Source organism: Neolamprologus brichardi, chromosome 4 (assembly GCF_056152115.1).
Source record: "Neolamprologus brichardi isolate AB-2024 chromosome 4, ASM5615211v1, whole genome shotgun sequence".
Lineage (NCBI taxonomy): Eukaryota > Metazoa > Chordata > Actinopteri > Cichliformes > Cichlidae > Neolamprologus > Neolamprologus brichardi.
Genome location: NC_142107.1, coordinates 22008284 through 22031146, shown reverse-complemented (window position 1 = coordinate 22031146; position 22863 = coordinate 22008284). Strand labels below are relative to the sequence as shown.

Genomic DNA, 22863 nt, shown 5'->3' with positions numbered 1-22863 from the left:
TGAAGTCACGCTACACATATTTAGCAGCCACTCTATTAGTTACGCCTTTTCAACTGCAAATATCTGATCAGCCAATCACCTGTCAGCAACAAAGCATTTAGGCATGTGGACATGGTGAAGGCAGTGTCCTGAAATTCAAACCTGAATGGGGAAGAAAGGAGAATCGTGCAAAAACGGTGTGATGCTATCACGTCAATATGGTGAAGAGGGGGTCTGACCTGGTAGTTGCAAGGTATGCCTAATAAAGTGGTTGATGAGTGTATGTATAGTATACGCTTATGTGTACTTAGTAGTCCCACAACACCTTGACACAAGTGTGTGTCTTTCTATGTTTTTCAACGAAACCTCTCCTGAGAGTGTGTTTGTATCTGCTTTCAACTGAAGAGCGGTTTCACGGCTACCACTGACAGTGTGTTACTGGCCTTGGTCTTTCATGCATATTTGAAAAATGCTTGAAGTCATTTGACTGAAAACACTAATGCGATGGTGGATGGTATTCAGGAGCGTGCGAGATCCAGAAGTCTGACTGACAAACGTACAAATGGTTTGTTGAGTTGTGAGATTCAGATCAGAAGTGTATCAACGCAATAGCAAATCTATAGTAGTGAAGTATGTGTAAAAATCACAGCAGTGTGTACAGAAACAATGAGAAAGGCTAATGTGGGTGGGGAAATGCATTACTGATTTCAGAACCGAATTAAGTATTGAGAATTATTTTTCTGTTGTGAGAAAAACTCTAAATGCATTCTCACGTTTAACCTTCCCCAGGTACAAAAGTAACTAAACCATCCCCTAACTAAAAGCTATTTTTGAAGTTAACCCTAAAAGAGGCATTTGAAGGGTGTGAGAAAGTAAGAGAAGGACAGAAAGTTCTTACTTTGATAAAACTGAATCTCTCTGGTGGTCTGAAAGTCAAAGTACTCACAGAGTCAAACAGAAACAGTCACTCATGTTGTTTGGATGAGCAGTTCCTGAGAAGGCTGCAACCCACAATCACACCCACACTCTCAGCAAGCCTCTCTTTTCAGCTGTAACTGTATGACTTCCTGCATGTGATGCATTTAAGGAACTTCTGTAAATTCTATCTAACAAAACATCTCTGCAGTAGTGTGGGGGGCTCTGCATACACTGAGGGCTCAGTGGGAAATGACACACAGCAGGAGGAAACAGAAGTGGGATGGACGTGAAAGTAATTACACACAAGTGAAAACAATCAATGCAATGCAGAAAGAAATGAACATGATAACAGAGAAGGTACAAGCACTAAGACAAGACGGAGGAAAGATGGAGATGGAAACAGCGAGGAAAGTAAAAATACAAAAACAAGAAATAAAAGAAATAAAAGAAACTTCACCACTAAAAGTAAAAGTGAACCAAACTGGGAACCAACTAAAAAACAACTCTACAACCACGACAATGGCATAAGATAAACGAATTCACACCAGATAATTTATGTCTTTGTTAATATCAATCAGTTTTATCTGACTTTGGCTTAAAGAAAATACCAGCTTATGATCTCACATGGTGGTTAAAGCAAAAACGCTAAAGTTCCTCTGTGGATTATTAAAACCATCTGCCAGAGGTTGGCAGATCGACCCAAAACTATCGATAAGATCAATACCAACTAGAGATGGACCGATCCGATATTACGTATCGGTATCGGTCTGATACTGACCCAAATTTCTGGATCGGATATCAGCAAGAAATAAAAAATGTAATCCGATCCATTAAATATCAAAATAGCACCTCAGAAAACTTGCGACATGGCGTAACTCGCCTCATAACCTTAGCGCGTCGGAGCAGTGTGCTCACGTGATAGAGCGGCTGTGTGTATTTGTAGCCTCAAACCAGCATTTCATCTCCCAGGAAGTTTTCCCAGAGAGAAGTAAAGCAAGTGTGTAAGTTCATCTCTGAATGTCTGTAAAGCATTCCAGCGTTAAGCTTAACAACCGATATATGGAGCGACTGCCTCTCTCTCTCTCTCTCCCTCTCCTGCTCCTACTTCAAATGTGAAACTGATCAATGATCAGCTGATCGGCTTTTCTGTCGCGGGTCCGTCTCTCTTGTTTGTTTTTGGCCCACTTTGCACCAGAAAGAGGAAACCAGCGGCTGAACAACAGCAGCACTATTAAGCTTGATAAGCTGTTGTTAAAATTTATTTAATATTACTTTCTAGACCAGGATCTTTTTCTAAGTAGCTGACGGCTGTAACTGTGCAGGGGCGGATCTAGCAAAGTTTAGCCAGGGGGGCCGATAGGGCATGAACAGGGAAAAGGGGGCACAAAGACATACTTTTCTTTCTTATTCTCATTTAAAATGTCGAGCTTTTAATAAATAATTATCTGACTCTTACACCCAAAGTTTTAATCTGATGTAATATATATATATAAGTCCATTACTGTATATAGTAACTATTAAGTCTAATATACCCTAGTAAGCTATAGTACTTTTTCCTTTGGGAAGGTACCATCTGTGCAGTCTGCAATTCTGTTGAAGAAAGATGTTGAATCTATTTAATTATTCTTGAAAAATAATTTATTTCTGTGCATTTTTCCCCCCTGCATCAAATTAAATTTGATTACATCGATTAAGCATCATGAGGTGGAGGGTGGTTCCCTATTTTTTTTTGCTGGGAGTTTGCAACCCTATTAGTTAGGTTGCTTAATATTCCTGCTAAGTACTCTTTAAAATACCAGAATAGCAAGGATGGAGCAGGGCTAAGTTTATTAGATTAGTATTGCTGAACTATCAAATATTTTGGGCGCAGTGTATTTTTTACATACAGGTATAACAGAATAGCTTTAGTGTTGTTATATATTTAAACTTGAGTATGAACTTATACAAAATGCAGCAAGATATTAAAAAAACATTTTATTGATTAAAAAACACACTATATCGGATTCATATCGGTATCGGCAGATATCAACATTTATGATATCAGTATCGTATCGGACATAAAAAAGTGGTATCGTGCCATCTCTAATACCAACGCTAGTTTTGGTATCAGCTCAATAATAATGTGATAGGGTTAATACCTCATTTCTATCCTCAGTGTTCAGTGTGTAGACCACAAATAAAGCTGATCAGCTGAAATAAATAATTTCTTTGGGAAATGAAAAAATGTACCTTACACCTACTCTATGAAAAATGATTTTTTGCATCTTACATCTATATTGCTTTTTAAACAACAGAAGCTTACCCAAAGTGCTTTAGAGACAGTTCGTTTCAATTCAGTTTTATTTATGTAAATTGATTTGAAATCACAGCAATAATTGCCTCATGACACTTTATATTACTAATAATAATAATAATAATGGATTGGATTTATATAGCACTTTTCAAGGCACCCAAAGCGCTTTACAATTCCATTATTCATTCACTCTCACATTCACACACTGGTGGAGGCAAGCTACAGTTGTAACCACAGCTGCCCTGGGGCAGACTGACAGAAGCAAGGCTGCCATATCGTGCCGCTCTGGCCAACAGAGGGTAGGAGGTAGGGTAAAGTGTCTTGCCCAAGGACACAACGACCAGGACAAAGAGCCCGGGGATTGAACCGGCAACCTTCCGGTTACAGATGCGCTTCCCAACCCCCAGCGCCACGGTCCAAATATTGTAAGGTACAGACCCTACAATCACACAAAGACCGGTACATTAACATTCCAGGTCTCCAAAAAATGGCAGCACAAATGTTACACTGTTTCTTCGGTCGATATCTCGATTGTGAGAAAGTATTTCACATGTTCAAAAAAAAAGCTAAGCAAAACTCAAAAGGCTTTGGTTAAACAGTGAACCACTCCATTGCTTGAATGATTTTCCAACAAAACCACAGCTCACAATAAAAACAACTACTTCCCATTCACAGTAATTGCACGTTGTGTGCCACTCACTTTCATGAAACCACAAAAAGCAGTCGCACCTTCATGTCTGAGATAAGGCAGCTTTCACCTCCAGCAGCTCTGATAGCTGCAGGTTTGTTCAGCCACACAAAGGCACTTCTGCAACAAAAGCCACTTGTTCAAAGAATGTTTGAATAAACACACACTGGGGTGATTTTAAGACTGCTCAAGATATATTAAAGGGGTCGGTTACCTTTAATACCATTATATGTAAAATGTAACACTAGCTTGAACCATCAGAGCGTGTGCAGACCTTTTTGATGCAGAAACTCCTGAAGTCTGCAGACAAATAAAACTGAAAACTGAAAAAAAATGCCAAATGATAGAAAGCCATTAGACACTAAATGAAGCTTTTTCTCAGTGACTTCAGTGAGAGTCGTCTCTGTTTACATCACAGTCATTATACTGAACTAAACTTAACAAATTAGAGCAGGTGCAAAAGATTTTTTAAGTGAAATAAACAATAAAATTAGATAAAAAGAAACAAAGTAACTGAAACTACTTTGTGTGCTGACAGAATAAAACAAATATGTTGATATTAGTTAAATCCTGAACTTTTACTGAAACTAAGACAACAAACTGTCATCTTTTCCTATAAACAAGCATTTTTTTCTGCCAACTTATTTTGATGGAAAATACAAGTCCCACTAAGGTCCATTAAAATAATAATTTCACATTAACTTTTGGTTCCTCGTGGGACACCAAATCTTCTTTTCATCCGCTATGACCTCATTTTCCTTTGAACGTTTTTTCGCTCGTGCTCTGCAGTGATGGCTCTGGATCAACATTCATATGATGCTCTATGAGTATGTGGGCCAGATTAAGAGAAAAACAAATTAAATAATGGATGAAAACCCAGCAGAGCTCCACTTTCAAAAATATATCAGGGTTGTTGAAGGCTGATTTGAGCTGATTATGACCTCGGAATGATTTTGACAGTCTGACACAGACCGAGCTTTTAATTTCTGATTTATTTATTTAACATGGAAAAAAGTTTCAGGACTACTGTTGCTGCAAAGTCTGAAGACTTCTTGAGTGATAGAAAAATCCTCACCCCTACAGTTCAACCAGGGATCACATTACCGTTAAAACGCCTCTGTGCTCCTTCTACACGATCAGGGTGCCAATTCTGGCAGCATCCTAAATCTCCTGCTGAGGTGCTTTGAAGAAACCAATTATAATTCTCTCTTTTGAATTCTTCTTGGATCTATTTAAACTTTTTTGTGATATGTGATCACTTTCCTATCTAAGTGCAAATGAGGTCACGTGCACTCTTCTTTATGCCTTTGTTCCTCAGGACAACATAAGTGCTGCAAAATAAAAGGCTCTTTGTTCCTTGTGGCTTTTGAATAGAGCCAATGGTTTAAATGGCACTAATTTATTTATTTTTTTAGAGAGTAATACCCATTTTGGTGACACAGAAAAATCAAAAAGTAAATGAATTGTTTTGTATATTTGATATACAGGGTGGGCCATTTATATGGATACATTGTGACATTTTATAAGTGGTCAGAAACTTGTAAATAAGTCATGAAAGAATAAAGTTACGTTGAAATCAAGCACACCATTGTTTTTCTTGTGACATTACCAATAAGCTTGATGGGTCACATGACCCTCTTCCTATTGAAAAAACAAAAGTTGTATCCAAGATGGCCGACTTCTAAATGGCCACCATGGTCAAAACCCATCTTGAGGAGTTTTCCCCCTCACATATACTAATGTGCCACAAACAGGACTTTAATATCACCAACCATTCCCATGTTATTATGGTGTATCCATATAAATGGCCCACCCTGTATATTGTTCAACTGCAGTCAGATCCCTGACACTCCCATACTGCCAGATTTGGAAAAATCGATTAAAAACAACAACTTAACAAAGATTGAACTGCTTCTCTTTGCCAGTTTAAATGACTTCAGATTAGTTTTCAAATGTATATAACTTCTATTCCTGGAGTATCTTTCTAGGTAAAAAAAACAGACAGTTGTGGTGTTGGTAGGAGCGAGGCGAATGGCGGCACTAAAATGCCACAACAGTCACAGAGGAGGAGCGGAGCCGAATCCAGACGAACAGGAGGCAGAAGTAAAAGTCCAAAATCAAAGGCAATGGAAACAAACAAGCCCGGCCAGACTCAGCTTCACCTCCGCTGAACTGTGCACTGTGTTTGTTGCGTTTCTTCTGGCTGGAGCATTTTTAATGACATTGTCTGAAAACTAATAGGGCTTGCTGTGTGGCCAGTTTGCAGTCCAAGAAGTTTGTGCTTGAGTTTTGATGAAATGATGAAATTCTAGTATTTTCTGAATTTTGTCCTAAACTCAATTTATCAGGCTGTGTGGGAGAGTAAAGGTGGTCATATCAAACAGACTTTCTGACTCGTTAGAATTATTTTGGCCTCATATAACATGTTTGAACATTGTTTTTTAAAAAAACCCTCCACCTATTTCTTATTTTGGTTGCAAAGTATAAAGGGATGAGGGGTGGCTTAAGACTTTGGCACAGTACCATATGTGCCAAAGTCAAATTAAAGAAGGGACGGTACAAGTAAAAATGGATAGATGGACGGCTCATTTAAAGACACAAAACTGGCCTGACAATTAGACATATACCGGGTTACTTTTTATTAACTCTTTTTGTTTCTTTTTCTAAATAAATAACCAGTCAAAGACAAATCAGGATGGAAGTTAGACATTTGTGTAAATTCAGCAGAGTAAATAATCAGAAACTCTGGGAATATGAATCTGAAAGTGATGCAGCATTTCTCAAGTTTTTTGAGATGACTCATCATTCCATGTGTCTCCTCTAGTGCTCATACCAAACCTGCCCCCATGCATGCCATTGTTTTTGGTCAAAGCTGATAAGAAGAACAGTTACATGGTGATAACATCAGGACACTTAGCACTTTATATACTTTATACTATATTTGTTAACAAAACCAAATCAATTCTCTTTCCCAGGGAATAAATTAAAGAGCACTTATTTACAAAGCTTCTCAGTACTATGAAGTGTTTCTAGTGATAAAAGAAAATTCTAAGAAAATTGATAAGTGTTCAAGTGTTCCCTTCATTATGATGTTTTCTGAGTAATCCGGCTTAGAGTTGAGACATATCACGAAAAAGAATGATCTTCACAAAGCATCGAGCCCTTAGAAGAGCTCCTCAGGTGAAAAACTGTTATGAGTGGAGAAGACTTTAAGAGGCTTAGGAGCATCTTAACGAGGGGAAGAAATGGAAGAAAGGCACTTCCCTATGACAAGTGGAAAACCTTATAATCTGTTGGTTGTTGGTTATAGCTGCAGTCTCAGCCGGTGGCAGCAAAATGTGGATTTACCACAAAAAACCTATATTTGTATACACAGGCACAAAACAAAAAGCACGACTTTAATCAGTTTATTTCAGTAATTAGTGTATCTTCAGCATTTGACAAAACTGGAGATGTGTCACCATGGCAACCAAGAAGCCAAAGCTTTAAAAAAAACAGTAACAGCTGCTGCAAAATATGATATTATCTTCAACCTAACCCTGTAGTTTAAATGATAACAGATAGTAGTAATAATAACAGATGAATAATTGAAATTGAGAGTAAAAATCCATCATGGTGTCTCTGGTGTGATAAGTAATTTGCTCCTCCACCAACTCCTCCAACTTACAGATGTGGCCTTTTTTTCTGCCGTTTAAAACTGGACATCATCAATGTTGTGTACACAGACACAGAAAAGTACACGTGAGAGAAGACAGATGAAAAATCATGTGCAAGAACACAAAAATGGTAGAATTATGCGTAGAAATGGGGATGAAGTGAGCATCATGTAAGAAAATCTCCACTTTGTGCAGGATTTGCGGTACTTCGGCGACCATAGCTCAAGAGTTGGGAGTTCGCCTTGTAATCAGAAGGTTGCCGGTTCGGTTCCCCAGCTCGGACAGTCTTGATCGTCGTGTCCTTGGGCAAGACACTTCCCCTACCGCCTACTGGTGTTGGTCAGAAGGGCCGATGGCGCAATATGGCAGCCTCGCTTCTGTCAGTCTGCCCCAGGGCAGCTGTGGCTACAACTGTAGCTGCCTCCACCAGTGTGTGAATGTGAGTGTGAATGGGTGGATGACTGGGTGTGTAAAGCGCTTTGGGGTCCCTAGGCGGGACTAGTAAAAGCGCTATACAAATACAGGCCATTTACCATTTACTTCATTTGTCTCTGTTTGCATACTGTTTGGCTATGTAGAGTGAAGGATTCTGGGTATGCAACCATGCAGATTTGCTTCAGTGGAGTCTATCATAGATGACACACATTAAACACATTGAAGATAGAATAAGCAGCATAGGAAGCAAAGACTGTGGCTGCATTGAAGAGCTTTCATTGTTTTTAACACTTTGTAGAAATCTGCTCTTCTCTGAAAAACTGACATCAGCTTAAGCACGTGACGGTAAACAGCTGTGACATGTAGATGACGTAGATGTAGATGACGTAGATGTAGATGGGGGCCTGTGAAGGTGTGCATAGGCTCTGCGTAGAGCTGTCACATTATCTAGCTGGGTTGTGTACTAAAATTAATTTTCGTCTCTGCAGTCTGTGGAGTGGCTGATGGAAACAAGTCATAAAGTGAAGTGTGTTGACGTTATGAGCCATTCACGCACTCTAACGTTCATGATTGTGTGCTTATAGTTGAGAGCATAAGACCAGATCCTCTAACTGTAGCAATGAACCACATGTACATGTCACTGAAGAAACACAAAGCAGTCCTCCAAGATGAAGGAGTGTTTTCTAAACACTGAAAGGCAGAATTTTAATTGAATGCTGCAGGTTTGATGCTGCTGAGATGGGTTTTTGTGGTGCGTAACTGGATCCCCGACCTAACACCACATCACGCTCAGCAGGAATGAAAGCGATCGCGACAAAGTTGAGTATGGAAATCCTGGAGAAATGCCACGGTGATGACTGGGATGTGTCTAACCACAGCAGTGATCACACAAACAATTACAGCTCTTCCACAGCATCCTGTTGTGATGCAGTTTACGTGATTTTTTTCACACCTAACAGACTCACGAAAAGCAGCAGTCGTCAGTGTTTAGCTGGTGTAATTTAAAAAGCAGCCCAATTGTCCCTGTTAATTATAAATTGATTAAACGCTATATGTATATATAATTACTGTCTATTCAAATGATGGTTGTGAAATCTGCTCTTTAGTCAAAGCTTCTGGTGACTCAGAAATATGCACAATGTCCTTTAGCATTTGTCCCATGATTCATATCTTAGCAGTGAGATTTGTAACTCATATTAAAAAACGAACAGCAGCTGAAGGTAAACAAGTATTCTGTGATTTTATGTTTTTAGGTCTTCAGGTTATCTCACCCCTGTCCAGTTATTAAACATACTTCACTATTCCATGTTGTTGTTGTCAGTTGCTATCTTCATGCTTCCTATAGTGAAGCTTTCTGTGTGTTTGCTCAGGTTTGCTCTTTGCTTCATGTTCTTCTAGTTTACTTTGTGTACGACCTTTTCCAGGGTTTCTTTTGCCCTTTGCCAGCTCCTTGTAGAAGCTGCCTGCTTCGCTCACTGACCTCCTGCGTACGACCTCGGCCTTTTCATTAATGATTTAGATTTTGTTGTTTGTGTTTTTTACTCTGCCTTCTTTTGTCCCGCGGTCGAGTCCTCCTCTCCTTCGGTGAATGAATAAAACAATGAAACTCTAACTACAGTCCCCAGGTTCACATCTACACCTGTGCCATCCGAGCCTGATATGATATTTATAGAAGCACTACACAGTATTCATTATCATTTAGAAAGGGTGGGATGGTTGAACATCCTAAGCCTAAGAACGAAAAATGTCTAACTATAATCACCTAATGTATATATAAAGTAAATTATGTATTTGTAATACACTTATAGTTAGCTGTTGTCTCATAATAGCCTAATATTGCTATTTGCCAGTCTAATCATTTAGAAAGAAATTTAAAAAGGTATAAAAAATATATACAGTATAATGTAACATTTTAAAATGTAGGAATTTCTGCATTGAATTTATATGGATCTTCTGTATTTTTGAGCCAAAGATTGAATTTACCATTTAAAATTTATGGAAATGCCCATAAACAAAAACAAAACAAAAACAAAAACATAATGATGTGAAAAACTGAAGTCGTAACAGCTGGATCAAGCTGAGAAAAACGTCTCTGGTTTCTATAATGGGCTGAAATGTTTGAGGCATGGCACTGGATGAAGTCTTTCTCAAATAGCAGTGGACAGCTCAGATTTGCAGAATGGAAGGTCTTAAAGCTGGTTTCTACGGAGCCCCTCTGATGACATGGTCCAAAAGATAAATAAATTATGCCCACAAAGTACTACTTCGTGGGCACGAAATGGGTATAACGTGTCCACGAAATACTTTTTTGTGCCCACGAAATACTATTTCGTGGGGAACGAAATAGCTATAACGTGCGCACAAAATGCTAATTTGTGGGCACAAAACACTTGAGCGATAACCGTGATCCTTCCCAGGCCCTTGACAATAAAATCTATCCCGGCGTCCAGGTCGTACTTACGTCTGTAAAGCAACTGGTCTCTCAATATCCTGTTTAAATGTCTCTCCATAATAATGGTTCCTTGCATTGCCAGTGCCACGGCTGGCGGGGTGAGCCGTGTGGTGTGGAGGAAAAGGAGGACCCAAAATGCAGGCAGTGGCGGAGGTGCAAGTGGGTTTTATTTACAGTGCACAAATAACAGAACTGAGGGCAGGACAGAACATAAACCTAAACTGGGTGAGCTAAATAACAAACCTGAGATCATACGAATGGGGTGGGAGGCAGAGAGAGAGACAGACAGACGGGAAGAACAGCTGATCTGAATACACATGATGACTGGAGGACACAAGCTGACCACAATGACAACAGACACAGACCTTCAGAATAAAACAGGAAATCCAGAACACGAGCCTTCAAAGTAAAGCAGGGAACACACAGACTGATTTACAACACAACACGGGGACATGAACAGAGCACCAAGGACAGACACAGGTAGGGCTGAATATACACCAAACTTCAGGAAACACAAAACGCTGGGTCAAAATGACCCAGGACCATGACAGCCAGGCTTTTCAAAATGCATTTGTAGCTCATTCCCAGCCTAAAATAAAACTCAATCATACTGTCTCTGTACATGGTGTATAGGTTTAGCCTACTCTTATGCTTATGTCTCTACGCAGCTGTCCAGGAATTGTATCAATATGATGTGCACACGTTATCTGTTTCACCTTGAGGCGACTTTTGTTGTGATTTGGCGCTATATAAATAAAATTGAATTGAAATTGAATTGAGTTGCCACAAATGCGTAATTTGTTGCCACGTTATACCCAATTCGTGCCCACAAATTAGCATTTCATGCGCAAGTTATAGCTATTTTGTGGGCACAAAAAAGTATTTCGTGGGCACGTTATACCCATTTCGTGCCCACGAAGTAGTACTTTGTGGCCACAATTTATTTATTTTTTGGACCATGTCATCAGAGGGACTCGTAGGTTTCTGCATGTGAATCTCGTCTTATTCTTTGAGATGGTCCAGTCGTCTGATAGGTGAGCCACAGTCTTGTTTAGCCTCCCTGTACTCCAAGCAGGTACAGAGGATGGCTTTATCAATCCTTAAAAATGGTTCCCATCCGCTAAGGGGTGAATTTCAGCTTCTTCCCTCAGGATGGAGGTTTCTATTTCCGAGATGCAGGACAAAGCGTTATAAAAATAGCTTTGTCCCCGTTGCTGTCACTGAATTAAATAAGAACCGTTTTTGATTCGAAATATTAAAATTACTATATATGTGCCACGGTGAGGTTTATATCTTTACTAGGTATGTGTGTTTTGTTTTGTTTTTTAAAGGGATGCCAAATGCTGTCATTTTTTCTGTAAAGCAAATTTACCTTGACTATGGGTATAAATAAAGTTACCTTGACCTTATTCAGGGAGCTTTTTAATCATTTTTTCACATGCATTGTCTTATACTTTTGCTAATTTCCTCATTTTGTATTTTTTACTTTTCTATTGAAGACATAGTGCTTTGAGCTTTTCACAGTGTCCGTCTGCCTGTATGTTTTCCGGTCATAACTATCCTTTTTTTGCTTGTACTAGCTCCAAATTTTCATTAGACACAGCTGACTGAGAAACCAACGTCTTTTCCCAAACTTGTGTGTGATAGAGTTGTATAATTCCTTCCATTGTTTCAACTGAAAGATCTCTTGCTGCGATGCTTCCTTTCAATCAGCCAGGTGCAACAGCTCATTAAAGTCTGCAAACACTCATGCTGTGTCCCAATTCGGGGTATGCACGCTTGAAGTATGCATTTTAAGTGCGGTTACGTCACCGCCACGCGACGACGGCTGTCCCAATTCGAAGTGTACTTGAAATGCATACTCCAAATGCGCCGTCGATTTCCCCAAATATCAAGCGTGGTCCGGTGCACGCTTCGTGGTCCCATATATCCCACAATTCATAGCGCGGCGGTGGGTGTGGATAATTTTGCCGCAAAATACGGCAGAAGGGAGCGGCCGAAAAGTGAACTGTCAAAAGTAAGTACTGAATATGACGTCACTTATTCATGTGCGAATGTTTAATAACGAAGAACATTAAAACATTGCTGTTGGCCACATGTCGGCAAAGTTATGTGACACTAGTGATGTTTGTACTTTCAGCATTAACTTGGTTTTAAAGCCTCTACTTCTAAATATACATATAGTCGACCTTAATCTTACAGAGAATCTGATGATTTTATGGATAATTAAAGTCAGTCATATATCCACAAACACAACAAGCTGACAGTCAGTGATATAGATTATATATATATATATATATATATATATATATATATATATATATATATATATATATATATATCATAATAATCTGACAATACTATAATATTGGCCATATTATATTTACATTACCATGACTTTAGTCTCATGAACAACATTAACTAATTATTATTTAGTAGCTAATCTTAAATGACTGTTCAGTACAGAAATGAAGCCCTTGAATCATGTTTTACAGTCCTGTGGTCTCAGCCTCAGATACTCAACTAATCAAAGTGATGTCATGACAAAAATGAATGACCAACAAAACAATTTTCTCCTTCATTTCTGTCAAACAAAGCTGTATGTAGCGTGTCTCGCGGTTAGTATCATGGTTGCTAGGCAACCTGAACAGCGCGACGAAGCATATACCGTCCCATTTCACAAGCCTCTCACTTCCGCACTTCTCGTACTTATAGTACGCACCGTACGTAGTACGCGTAGTGTGCGTACTTCAAGCGTGCATACCCCGAATTGGGACACAGCATCAGACTGTTGTTTCATATTTAGGTTTGTGCATATCTTTGTTTTAGAAATGCAAATTACAGGTGATTACATGTTTTTTCACCCAACACTGAGTGATTGGATATTTTTTTCCTTATTCCTAAAAATACACCATTATGTTTTCTTGCTGAGGGACTGTTATTATGAAGTGTTACTCTTTCTAAAAAGACATTTGCTATCAACACGTTATGGACATACATGCAAATCCAAACCACTTTAGCAATATTAAAACTGTGTATCTTTCTCATTGGATAATGATAATCTAATGACTGCAGCTGATTTGGTAAACATGTTGACAGCTAACGAGACAACAGGGACACATTTAAACATAACCAGAGGACATAATTGTATTTGTTTGTTGTTTGTTTTTTACAGTTTCTCTGTTATTTAATTGAAGAGCGATATGAGTTCAGGGCAGTACAAAACCACCATGTGCACAGGCTTTTATCAGCAGTACAACATACCAGACCCAATTTGCTGGTATTTGTAATTTGTCCTTGTTCCTTGCAAAAGAAAAACGGTGTATACTCTTTCTTCCTCTCTTTCAAACACTTCACCTCGAGAAGACAAAAAAACTCACTCTTCTTTTATTTGGTTCAGTTTGATTTACGACCCTGATCTCTGGGCTTTGTCTCCCCCCTGTTTCCATGGTTCCCAAATTTGGGGAATGTAATGTGAAATGTGCGTAATCACGAGGAACTGGAGATATTGAAAAATGATTAATGTGACAAAACCAAGAAACTACTCGGCCTCGTAAAGAGGTAAACAGTAGATTGGCTGTTTTTGTTTTCGTGTTTTGCACTTTGCATTTTTCCTCACGTGTCTTAAATTAAACTAAAGAGACTGAAATCCTTTTTTATTGAGTCTGCAGCTGCTGCCTTGGCACAACAATAAGCTTTCAGTCAGTTTGTTAGATGAACTCTTGGATGAGCTCAGGGCTCTGCTGTTCACACATTAGATGTTCTGTAAGTTTTAAAAAAAGAAGAAGAACAAAGCGATTTTGAGAAGGCTTTCTGTAAAATTCATCCTTTTATTCTGACACAGTATGACACTGAATACACTGAATAGGCTGTACTGCTGTGTACTTATTAAAGAGTTAACTTAAAGTCTTTGTAGGTGAGCTACGTCATCTCCATTAGTCTACAACATTGTGTTAAAAAATGTTACAGATATATTTACTGATATCTGTTTAAATGGTGGCCAGCTCAGTTGCACTGTTGCCTCACAGCAAGAAAGTCCTGAGTTTGATTCTGTGGAGTTTGCGTGTTCTCTCCGTGTGTGCGTGGGTTCCTCCCACATTCCGAAGACATGCACTTAGTGCGGTTAGGTTAATTGGTAACTCTAAATTCACATAGGTGTGAATGTGAGCGTGAATGGTTGTCTGTCTCTATGTTTTATAATGAATGGATTGTATTTATATAGCGCTTTTCGACACCCTCAAAGCGCTTTACAATTCCACTATTCATTCACACACTGGTGGAGGCAGCTACAGTTGTAGCCACAGCTGCCCTGGGGCAGACTGCCATATCGCGCCATCGGCCCCTCTGGCCATCACCAGTAGGTGATAGGTGAAGTGTCTTGCCCAAGGACACAAGATTGTCCGAGCCGGGGCACAAACCGGCAACCTTCCGATTACAAGACAAACTGCCAACTCTTGAGCCACGATCGTCATTAGCCCTGTAACAGACTGGTGCCCTGTCCACGGTGTACCCTGCCTCCCCGCCCCTGACATTGACCCTTACAAGGAGAAGTGGAAGAGAATGGATGGATGTTTCAATGGTTTAAAAATAGCTCATGTTTTGGACAAAAGTTATTTAATTCAGGAAACAGCAAGCCAGGCCAGAAAATCATCCAGAATAATGATGTGTCTAATTTACACATAGACTATGGATACAACGTGACCAAATTCCAGTCTGCACACTCCAGTAGACACACTTTCCGGCATGTTTAGTGCTGTTTCAAGGCAACTAACCCTAAGTGGAAGTGGGCTAAAAAAGTCATTCAACACACAAAAATAGGGTCTGTGTGGTTATTTCAGAAAAAAATGGCTTTCATTAAAACTTATTAAATTAAATAAATTGCTTTTATTTTTGTAGTTATAATTCTAATAGTAAAAAACCAATAAAGTTCTGTTTCTGTCAATGACAGGCAAAGACTGGAGCTGGTAAAAACGATCTTATAAAATCTTCCCTTCATTCAAATTAACGAATGAAATGACGAGCTGCTTTCTTTTTTGTTGTCTTGAGCTAGAATGGAGGCATATGGAGATTCCCGTTATGATTGGCCACTAAATGCAGTTCAATCGAGAACTGGCATCGTGCAGTTGATGTTAAGTACTGCAGAACAGAGCATGAGTGTAGAGACCCTCGAAACCTTTGAAGCTCAGTAAGGTTGTTTTTCACAGGTTCTTCTGTATTTGTTATTCCCACTTATCAGTTATTTTAGAAGACGGAAAAGATTCTTAAGCCTTCTGTTTGTTGGTTTGTTACAGCTTAAAACAAAAGTTATTACTAAATACAGATGTTGTGTTAGTTTTTGCTGTGAGCGAGCTCTAATTTCTAACTCTGATCAGGGTTTCTGCAGGTTTTTAAAAAGCCTTAATGTTTAAAAATCCTGTGATCTGAAGTTCAGGCGTAACATTAACATGATAAGAAAATTAAGGCTGTCATTTGTTTTCAAGTTAAAGCCGTTATTATTCACCATACCATGTATGTGATGACCAAACCCATAGCCACACTCTGAAGTCGGTAACTTGTGTATTTTCATTTCTTCATTTGAACACAATAACACACTTTAGTTTCCAATAACTTTATTAATTGGTTTGGATACATTTGTTCTATTTGTAAGCACGTACATTTAGTTTACTTAGGTATTCATACCAGTTCATTACTTTGATTTTTGACTAACCTTTGTTTCTTTTACTTTTTACCTGCCATGATCCCTGGGAGTTGCCAGACAAAAGGTGGTGGACAGGGTTTGAAACCATTAAATACAAAGAGGGATAATTGGACCACACCACCACTTCCTGCTGAAGGGGAGAATGTGTATTTTCTTTAATTAAAAACAAAGTATTTGTACATAATTCAGTATTTGAGTTTAGGGTTTAGTAGTTTTGATTTTCTTCTTTGGTGTTTAGTTTATTAACAAACCAGAATCTACTGCATTGTTTGTTGTTTACAATTGTGTTTTGTTTAGTTACCCCTCGTGTGTCATAGTGGTCTGATCAGGCATTGTACATACCCTTGTGTGTCATTTCATGTTTGTTTGGGCAGTCATTTGGTTTGTTGAGTTTTGTTTCTTTGACCTCTTTTATGAGCTGAGCATTTATTACTTTTGTAAATATAATTTTTGGGGGGTTAAATAAATGGAAACCCTATTTTTCTAATAATTCCTGTGACTCCTGCTGCTTTTTCAACTCGGTCCATCACAATGTACCATAAACTGTATATAAAAAATGGATATAGCTGAAAAGTGACACCAGTGCGGATGTACCTTAAATTGCTGTATTTATTTGCCACCAGGGGGCGATGTTTATGTTTACTATTGAAATTGTAGTGTTAAACTCTTTAGGACAACAGACCTTTTCTTGCTCTTGGAGCTCAGTACAGCTATCCTAGTTTCAGGTCACTGAAAACAACAGAATGCTTCAACTGTCAATAGAAAAAGTCTTCTCAGTCTACAATGTGTACAACGTTTTTGACAATATGTCATTTCAGTTTGGACAGCAGTGACCAATAAGCAGAACAACACAACCTTCTCTAGCATGCCAGATACTCATTCTTTCTCCCATGCTTCATTTAAAAATGAAAGAGATTGCGTGGGTGAGCGTAGCAGCTGTTATTTCCCTTCAGTGTTTGGTCAGCATGACACAGTCTCACCCCCCCAACGTCTTCCAGTCGACTCTCCTCCATGCGTGTTCCCAGTTCACATTAACTAGAGTGCTGCTGGGTTGCTAATGAAATCTCAATTATCTTCTTTTTCCGCGTGTGAGAACATCCTGTGTTTAATTTACCTGCTTTATCAAAAGAACCAAATATAGATGGCATGGTGAAATCATGCTGCAAACAAGCATCTATTTGCTGTGTGAGTCATTATCTCATATCCATTTCTATCCCATTTTCCTTATTTTATCTACAGCCTTTCCTTTTTGCAGCTCACCCTCTGAAAAACATCTCTGCTAACTCTTCATGTAACAGCCGAGCTTATTATGGCTAACAAGCTTTTTGGGAGTGAAAAAGTGACTTGCAAAGCTTGCATTTAAAAAATACCCCAACTCTTAATTTACAAATGCATTGTAATACTATATCTAATAATCTGTGCTCAGAATACAGACACTTCATCTTACCACAAGTTTTATAATTGCAGATAGATGTTTCCTAAATATGTTTTATTTCTCATTAGCAAAATTACAACATAACTACTATTTAAATGTATTGGAGAACTAAATTGGGAGACCTTTTGTCTCCTCCTAGTCAGCCTCCTAGTAGGTGCACATTTAAGTTTGAAAACCCAGGGTGATTTTCTGAAAGCTTGACTTCTTATCTTGACCTTGAGTTCAAGGTCACTGAGATTCAAAGTCGTCCAAGATGTTTAGTAGCTGCACCTATGGTATGAATTTCAAAATCCTACAACACCTCGTTCCCGAGTTATTCGCAAACTTGGGTGTCCACACTACCAACCCCGCCCACCCACCTTTTATGGCTGAGGGGTTAAACGTGTTGAACAGGAGCTTTGGGCCACAGCTGCCTTTGTGTACACAAAAGAAAAGCAAAAAACCTAAATGAAGAAGAGAAGCCACCACAGACTGTGGACATGTCAACACATACCACATTCACATTAAAGAAATTCACCATTTACAAGTTGAGACATAACGCTATAACATTAAGACAAGAAAAAGATGGGTTTAAACAGCTCTGCTGGAGTCACAGTAGGGTCCCATGAGCATCAAGCAATTGATTGTTTCCATTGTTTTTACAACAATGGAAACCCCGATGAGTTTATTGGAAGACTGGATGGATTTTATTGCATCTGTGAAATCAAAAAGTCATTAAGTGAAAGGCCGGCTTTAGGTTATTAAACCTGCAAATAGCAAAAAATTATGTTTAGTGGCCTGAATGGCAACAAACTATTTGGTGACAGAACAGAAATATAGGAGTTACAACAAGAAAAACAAATACTGTCTTCATGTGGTTAATGTGTGTTTTACATGCAAAGAATCCCCAGTTTTAAACCAGGATGAGATGGGCATCTGAAGGTTTATGCCTCTAAGTCCAACCTCTGAACCTTGGCTTCATAAAATAAGGGAGTTGCTAAAAGTACAACTATAGCAGTATTTTAAAAAATCAGACCAAGCTTATAGTTAGAAAAAATAATATTATATATATAAAATATTAAAAATGATATTCAGTACACACAAATAATAAATAGCTTGGGATACCTTGTGAGCATCATTTTCAATCAAAATGTTACACTTATCTATTAACAAGCATACTGTTTTGTGTTTTTAAAAATTGAAAAAAAGATCCAATTAGGGCAAAATTGTTGATGAAATTTCTTAAAATGACCCAGTAAATTTATACAAAGTTACAAATTTTATAGACTTTAACCACTTCAACCATCATAGTACATCATGGTAAATATATACTCAGGTTAATATTTCTTATTATTGATGACTTCTTAGTCTGAGTGTGAAGAGCTTTAATATTAAAGTAAAAGTACTGTTACCCTTTGTCATGTCCTTGAAAAACAGTTTTTCCATTTCTTTTCGTTGTTTTCTGAAAGAAACTTGAAAAATGTCAGCTATGAATTTCAGTGACTTTATTTTATTTTTCTTTGCTTCAGCAGAACAGATGGGTGGGAGCTGAGATCACAAAGCAACATGGGTGACGCGTCGTATTCCGGCCTGGAGATGACGGCTGAGACGTGGGAGAACGGCAGCTTTGCGAGCCCCTCGCCGGGTCTCCCACTGTTTCCGCTCATGTTCAACGACAGCGATCTGAACGACACGCTGTTCAACTCCACCAACTCCACCGCCCCTGATGCCTTCTCGGGTCCCAGCGTAGCAGGGGTCCTCATCCCACTCATTTACATAATCGTTTGCATCATCGGCCTGGGCGGCAACACTTTAGTGATTCACATTGTTCTGCACTACTCAAAGATAGAGTCCGTGACAAACATCTATATTCTCAACCTGGCCATCGCCGACGAACTCTTCATGCTCGGCCTGCCTTTCCTGGCGGTGCAGAACACGCTCCAGTCATGGCCCTTCGGCTCCTTCATGTGCCGACTGGTCATGACTGTCGACTCCATCAACCAGTTCACCAGCATCTTCTGCCTGACCGTAATGAGCATCGATCGCTACCTCGCCGTGGTCCACCCCATTCGGTCTTCTAAGTGGCGGCGCCCTCAGGTGGCCAAAGTGGTGAATGGCACCGTGTGGGCGCTGTCATTCCTTGTTGTTCTGCCAGTGGTCATCTTTGCTAACATCCAGAAAGCAGGAGGCACCTGTAACATCGCCTGGCCCCAGCCGGCTAACATCTGGAGGGCTGCTTTCATCATTTACACCTCCACCGTTGGATTCTTCTGCCCTCTTCTCATCATCTGCCTCTGCTACCTGCTCATCGTCTTCAAGATCCGCAGCTCGGGGAAGAAAGTCCACGCCACCTCGACCAAGCGGAGAAAGTCGGAGCGGAAAGTGACACGCATGGTTGTGATTGTTGTTGCTGTGTTTGTTTTCTGCTGGTTACCTTTCTATGCCCTCAACATCATCAACTTATTGGTGGCCCTGCCACCAGAGTACCAGGGTCTTTACTACTTTGTCGTAGTGCTCGGTTATGCTAACAGCTGCGCCAACCCTATCGTCTACGGCTTCCTGTCAGACAACTTCAAGCGGGGTTTCCGGAAAGCCCTCTGCCGCTCCACGAGGAAGGTGGAGAACCACGAGCCCCTGGAGCACCAGCAGCAGGACGAGGGCAGGAGGGCGCTCATGCCCAGAGAGAGCCTGAGACGAGCAATCAGGGATGAAGAGGATGATGATGAAGAGGTGGTTTCAGAAATGACTGAGATATACAGAATTGCCCAGAATGGAAACAGTAGCTACCAGCTGCAGAGCTCACAGCCGTTATTCTTAGAGAAAGGCGCAACGCCTGGAGTCACAGAGCTAGCCTCCCCAGATAGGAGGAATAACATGGGGGATGCGAAAGGGAAAGACGCCAATGGGGCCACCCTGACTGTCCCACTGCTTCTCAACGGAACCAAGGGTGGGAGCACTAAAACGCTACCAGAGGAAAGCTTGGAACCAAGCGCATCATTGGAGATAAGTTACCTCTAGTGTAAAATATGAACTTTAAGTTTATGGGACTGATGTGGAGTGAGTATAATACAGGGTGGCCTGCTTCTAAGCCAAAAAAAAAAAAAAAAAACCATAACAACCCATTAATGAACACTTGGGTGGGTCTTAACATTTTTTCATCAGTGTACACATTAAAAAGCATGTTTATAATGTAAATTTTGTTTATATGCATGCCTGTATGTACAAATATGTGCCTTTAATTGGTTTGATCACCACTTTTTCTGCTCTTTTAAGCTGTTATATTCCATAATGTGAAAATCATTTGCTCAGGTTTGGCTGTATTTAAGCTTCAGTCGCCACTAGGTTGATGACATGGGTGTTGTTACTGCAACTATTGTAAAACCAAATGCCTGCAGCTCCAGCTCCTAGAAATCCTAGTTTGTCTGTTAGTTTCATTTTGCTGCCGGGATCACACTTTGTGTTTTCTATAGAGAGTCAAACAGGTAAAGAGGTGGTCGGGGTGGATGGTGGATGAACAACATGCAAAAAATAATAATGTTTCTGATTGGGTTAGGACAAAAGCACTCATTTTCACACTCAGTGAATCCAGACAAAGTATTACATATTTTTTGAATATGATTGTTTAATTTAACATAACCACCAGCTGCCAGCTCCTAAACATACTCAGCATCTCATTAATAGTGTCATATTTTATCTTTAAATACTTATTTAACCCCTTGGATGCACGGTGCACTGTTAAATTAATCCTTATACACTTTATACTGGGCTCTGTGCGAGGCATAGTTAAGGTTATGAGAACTGTGGATCTATGATATAAACTATCTATATACTATATAATTTGTGGAAAACTGTTTTCTCTTACTTACATTATTAGTATGTTATTATTTTCAAAGCCTGCTGCACTTTTTCAAATTCCAGGGACCCATTATGTTCATTTCCTTGCCTCATATTTTCATTCTTTGCTTCTACTAGAGTAACTTTACACAATTAGCAGTTGAGATGAATCCTTATGTAGCTTCTAGGGGTGCAACGATACAACAAAATTCACGGTTCGGTTCGGTTCGATACTTTGGTGTCACGGTTCGATATTTTTTCGATACAAAAAAAAATGTTCATGCCTTTTTATTAATTTGTCATTTATTAAATTTTCACGGCACATTCTGCACCACCTCTCTGTGCGTCCATCATTTGTTTGAAGCCAGCTCACCTCCTGCAACCACTTTTCCGAGAATACGCGCTTCTTTTGTGGTTCGGACTCCTTCTGACATTTCTTTGGAGGTGGAGGAACACCAAAGTAATTGCTTAAAGGAGCTTCTTCGACATCTTTAAGAGTTCTAAACAAATGTCTGTCCTCCTCCTGAAAATCTTATGTACGCAAACACGCGTTGCAACTTCTTATCTTGTGCGCGTTTTATTTTGACAGCGAATGCGCACCTGCGGACCACTTATGTGCAGCCCTGGTTATTTAGCTCGTCATATTGCAGCTACAGAAATTCTTTTGTCCATGAAACCATAAAGCTGCACTTTCTTTTTGCCTTATAGTCTGATTTGTCATAACTTTTCCGTTTTGTCACTTCTTCACCCTGACCTGTCTTATTTGGCTCAGCAGAACTAAAATATATATCCTGCTGCTTTTACACACACACTCACATGACGCTCAGCGATTCTCTGCGCGATCAACCTCTCACATGTTTAAGCTTGCTGCGGGAGATTTCACTTGTCATGTTTGCATAGTAAGCTAACGATTGATAAGACGATGTCAGAGGAATTGGTGCGCAAATTATCATCACTCACCAATCAGTGCTGTCGCTCTCTATACACAGTTCACGTGATTGCAAAGTGAAAGCAAAAAACAAGCGCAAATTCAAACGCGATTTCAGTATGTCACATATTGACAGTGGCCGATGCCAATGACATAATTACCCAGCTACATTTCCGAAAGAATGCAAAAGCATTGACATATATTTTTCCTTCCTACGATAGGCCGACGGGCAGGGCAGAGATAGATTTTGGTAGCCCGACTGGAAAAAAGCCCCAGGACGTCGGGCTAGCGATTTTGCGAGCCCTGTATCTGATTGAGGAATCACTCATCTTTGGAAAAGAGAGTTTATTATGGAGAAATGGCTCTTTCCAAAATAAAAGCTATACTATACGCTTCTTCTGGGCTATATTCTCAGCAGCATATTAAACATATCAGGTCCCCATAAGGAGAATCATGTGCTAACGGCTGTCTAAATGACTCGGGTAAAGTTTGTAGCATGCCTGCTTGTTGTTTTTGTCTGCTTCCACTTGTCAAAGTTGATAAAATAAATTAAAAATTTTGTATTGTT

General features: G+C 39.5%; 1 protein-coding gene across 2 annotated transcripts in view; it reads left to right on the top strand.

The window, feature by feature from the left end:
• sstr3a (somatostatin receptor 3a) overlaps positions 1 to 20810 on the top strand; it is a 41345-nt gene extending 20535 nt beyond the window's left edge. The window contains exon 2 of one of the 2 annotated variants that reach the window (XM_006801963.2): positions 19066 to 20810. In XM_006801963.2, the coding sequence (XP_006802026.1) occupies positions 19100 to 20551 (1452 nt within the window). In that variant the 5' untranslated portion in view covers positions 19066 to 19099 and the 3' untranslated portion in view covers positions 20552 to 20810. Of the gene's footprint in view, positions 1 to 19062 lie in introns of both variants that reach the window. The other variant, XM_006801962.2, reaches the window with a different exon arrangement.
• The last annotated feature ends 2053 nt before the right edge of the window (positions 20811 to 22863 follow it).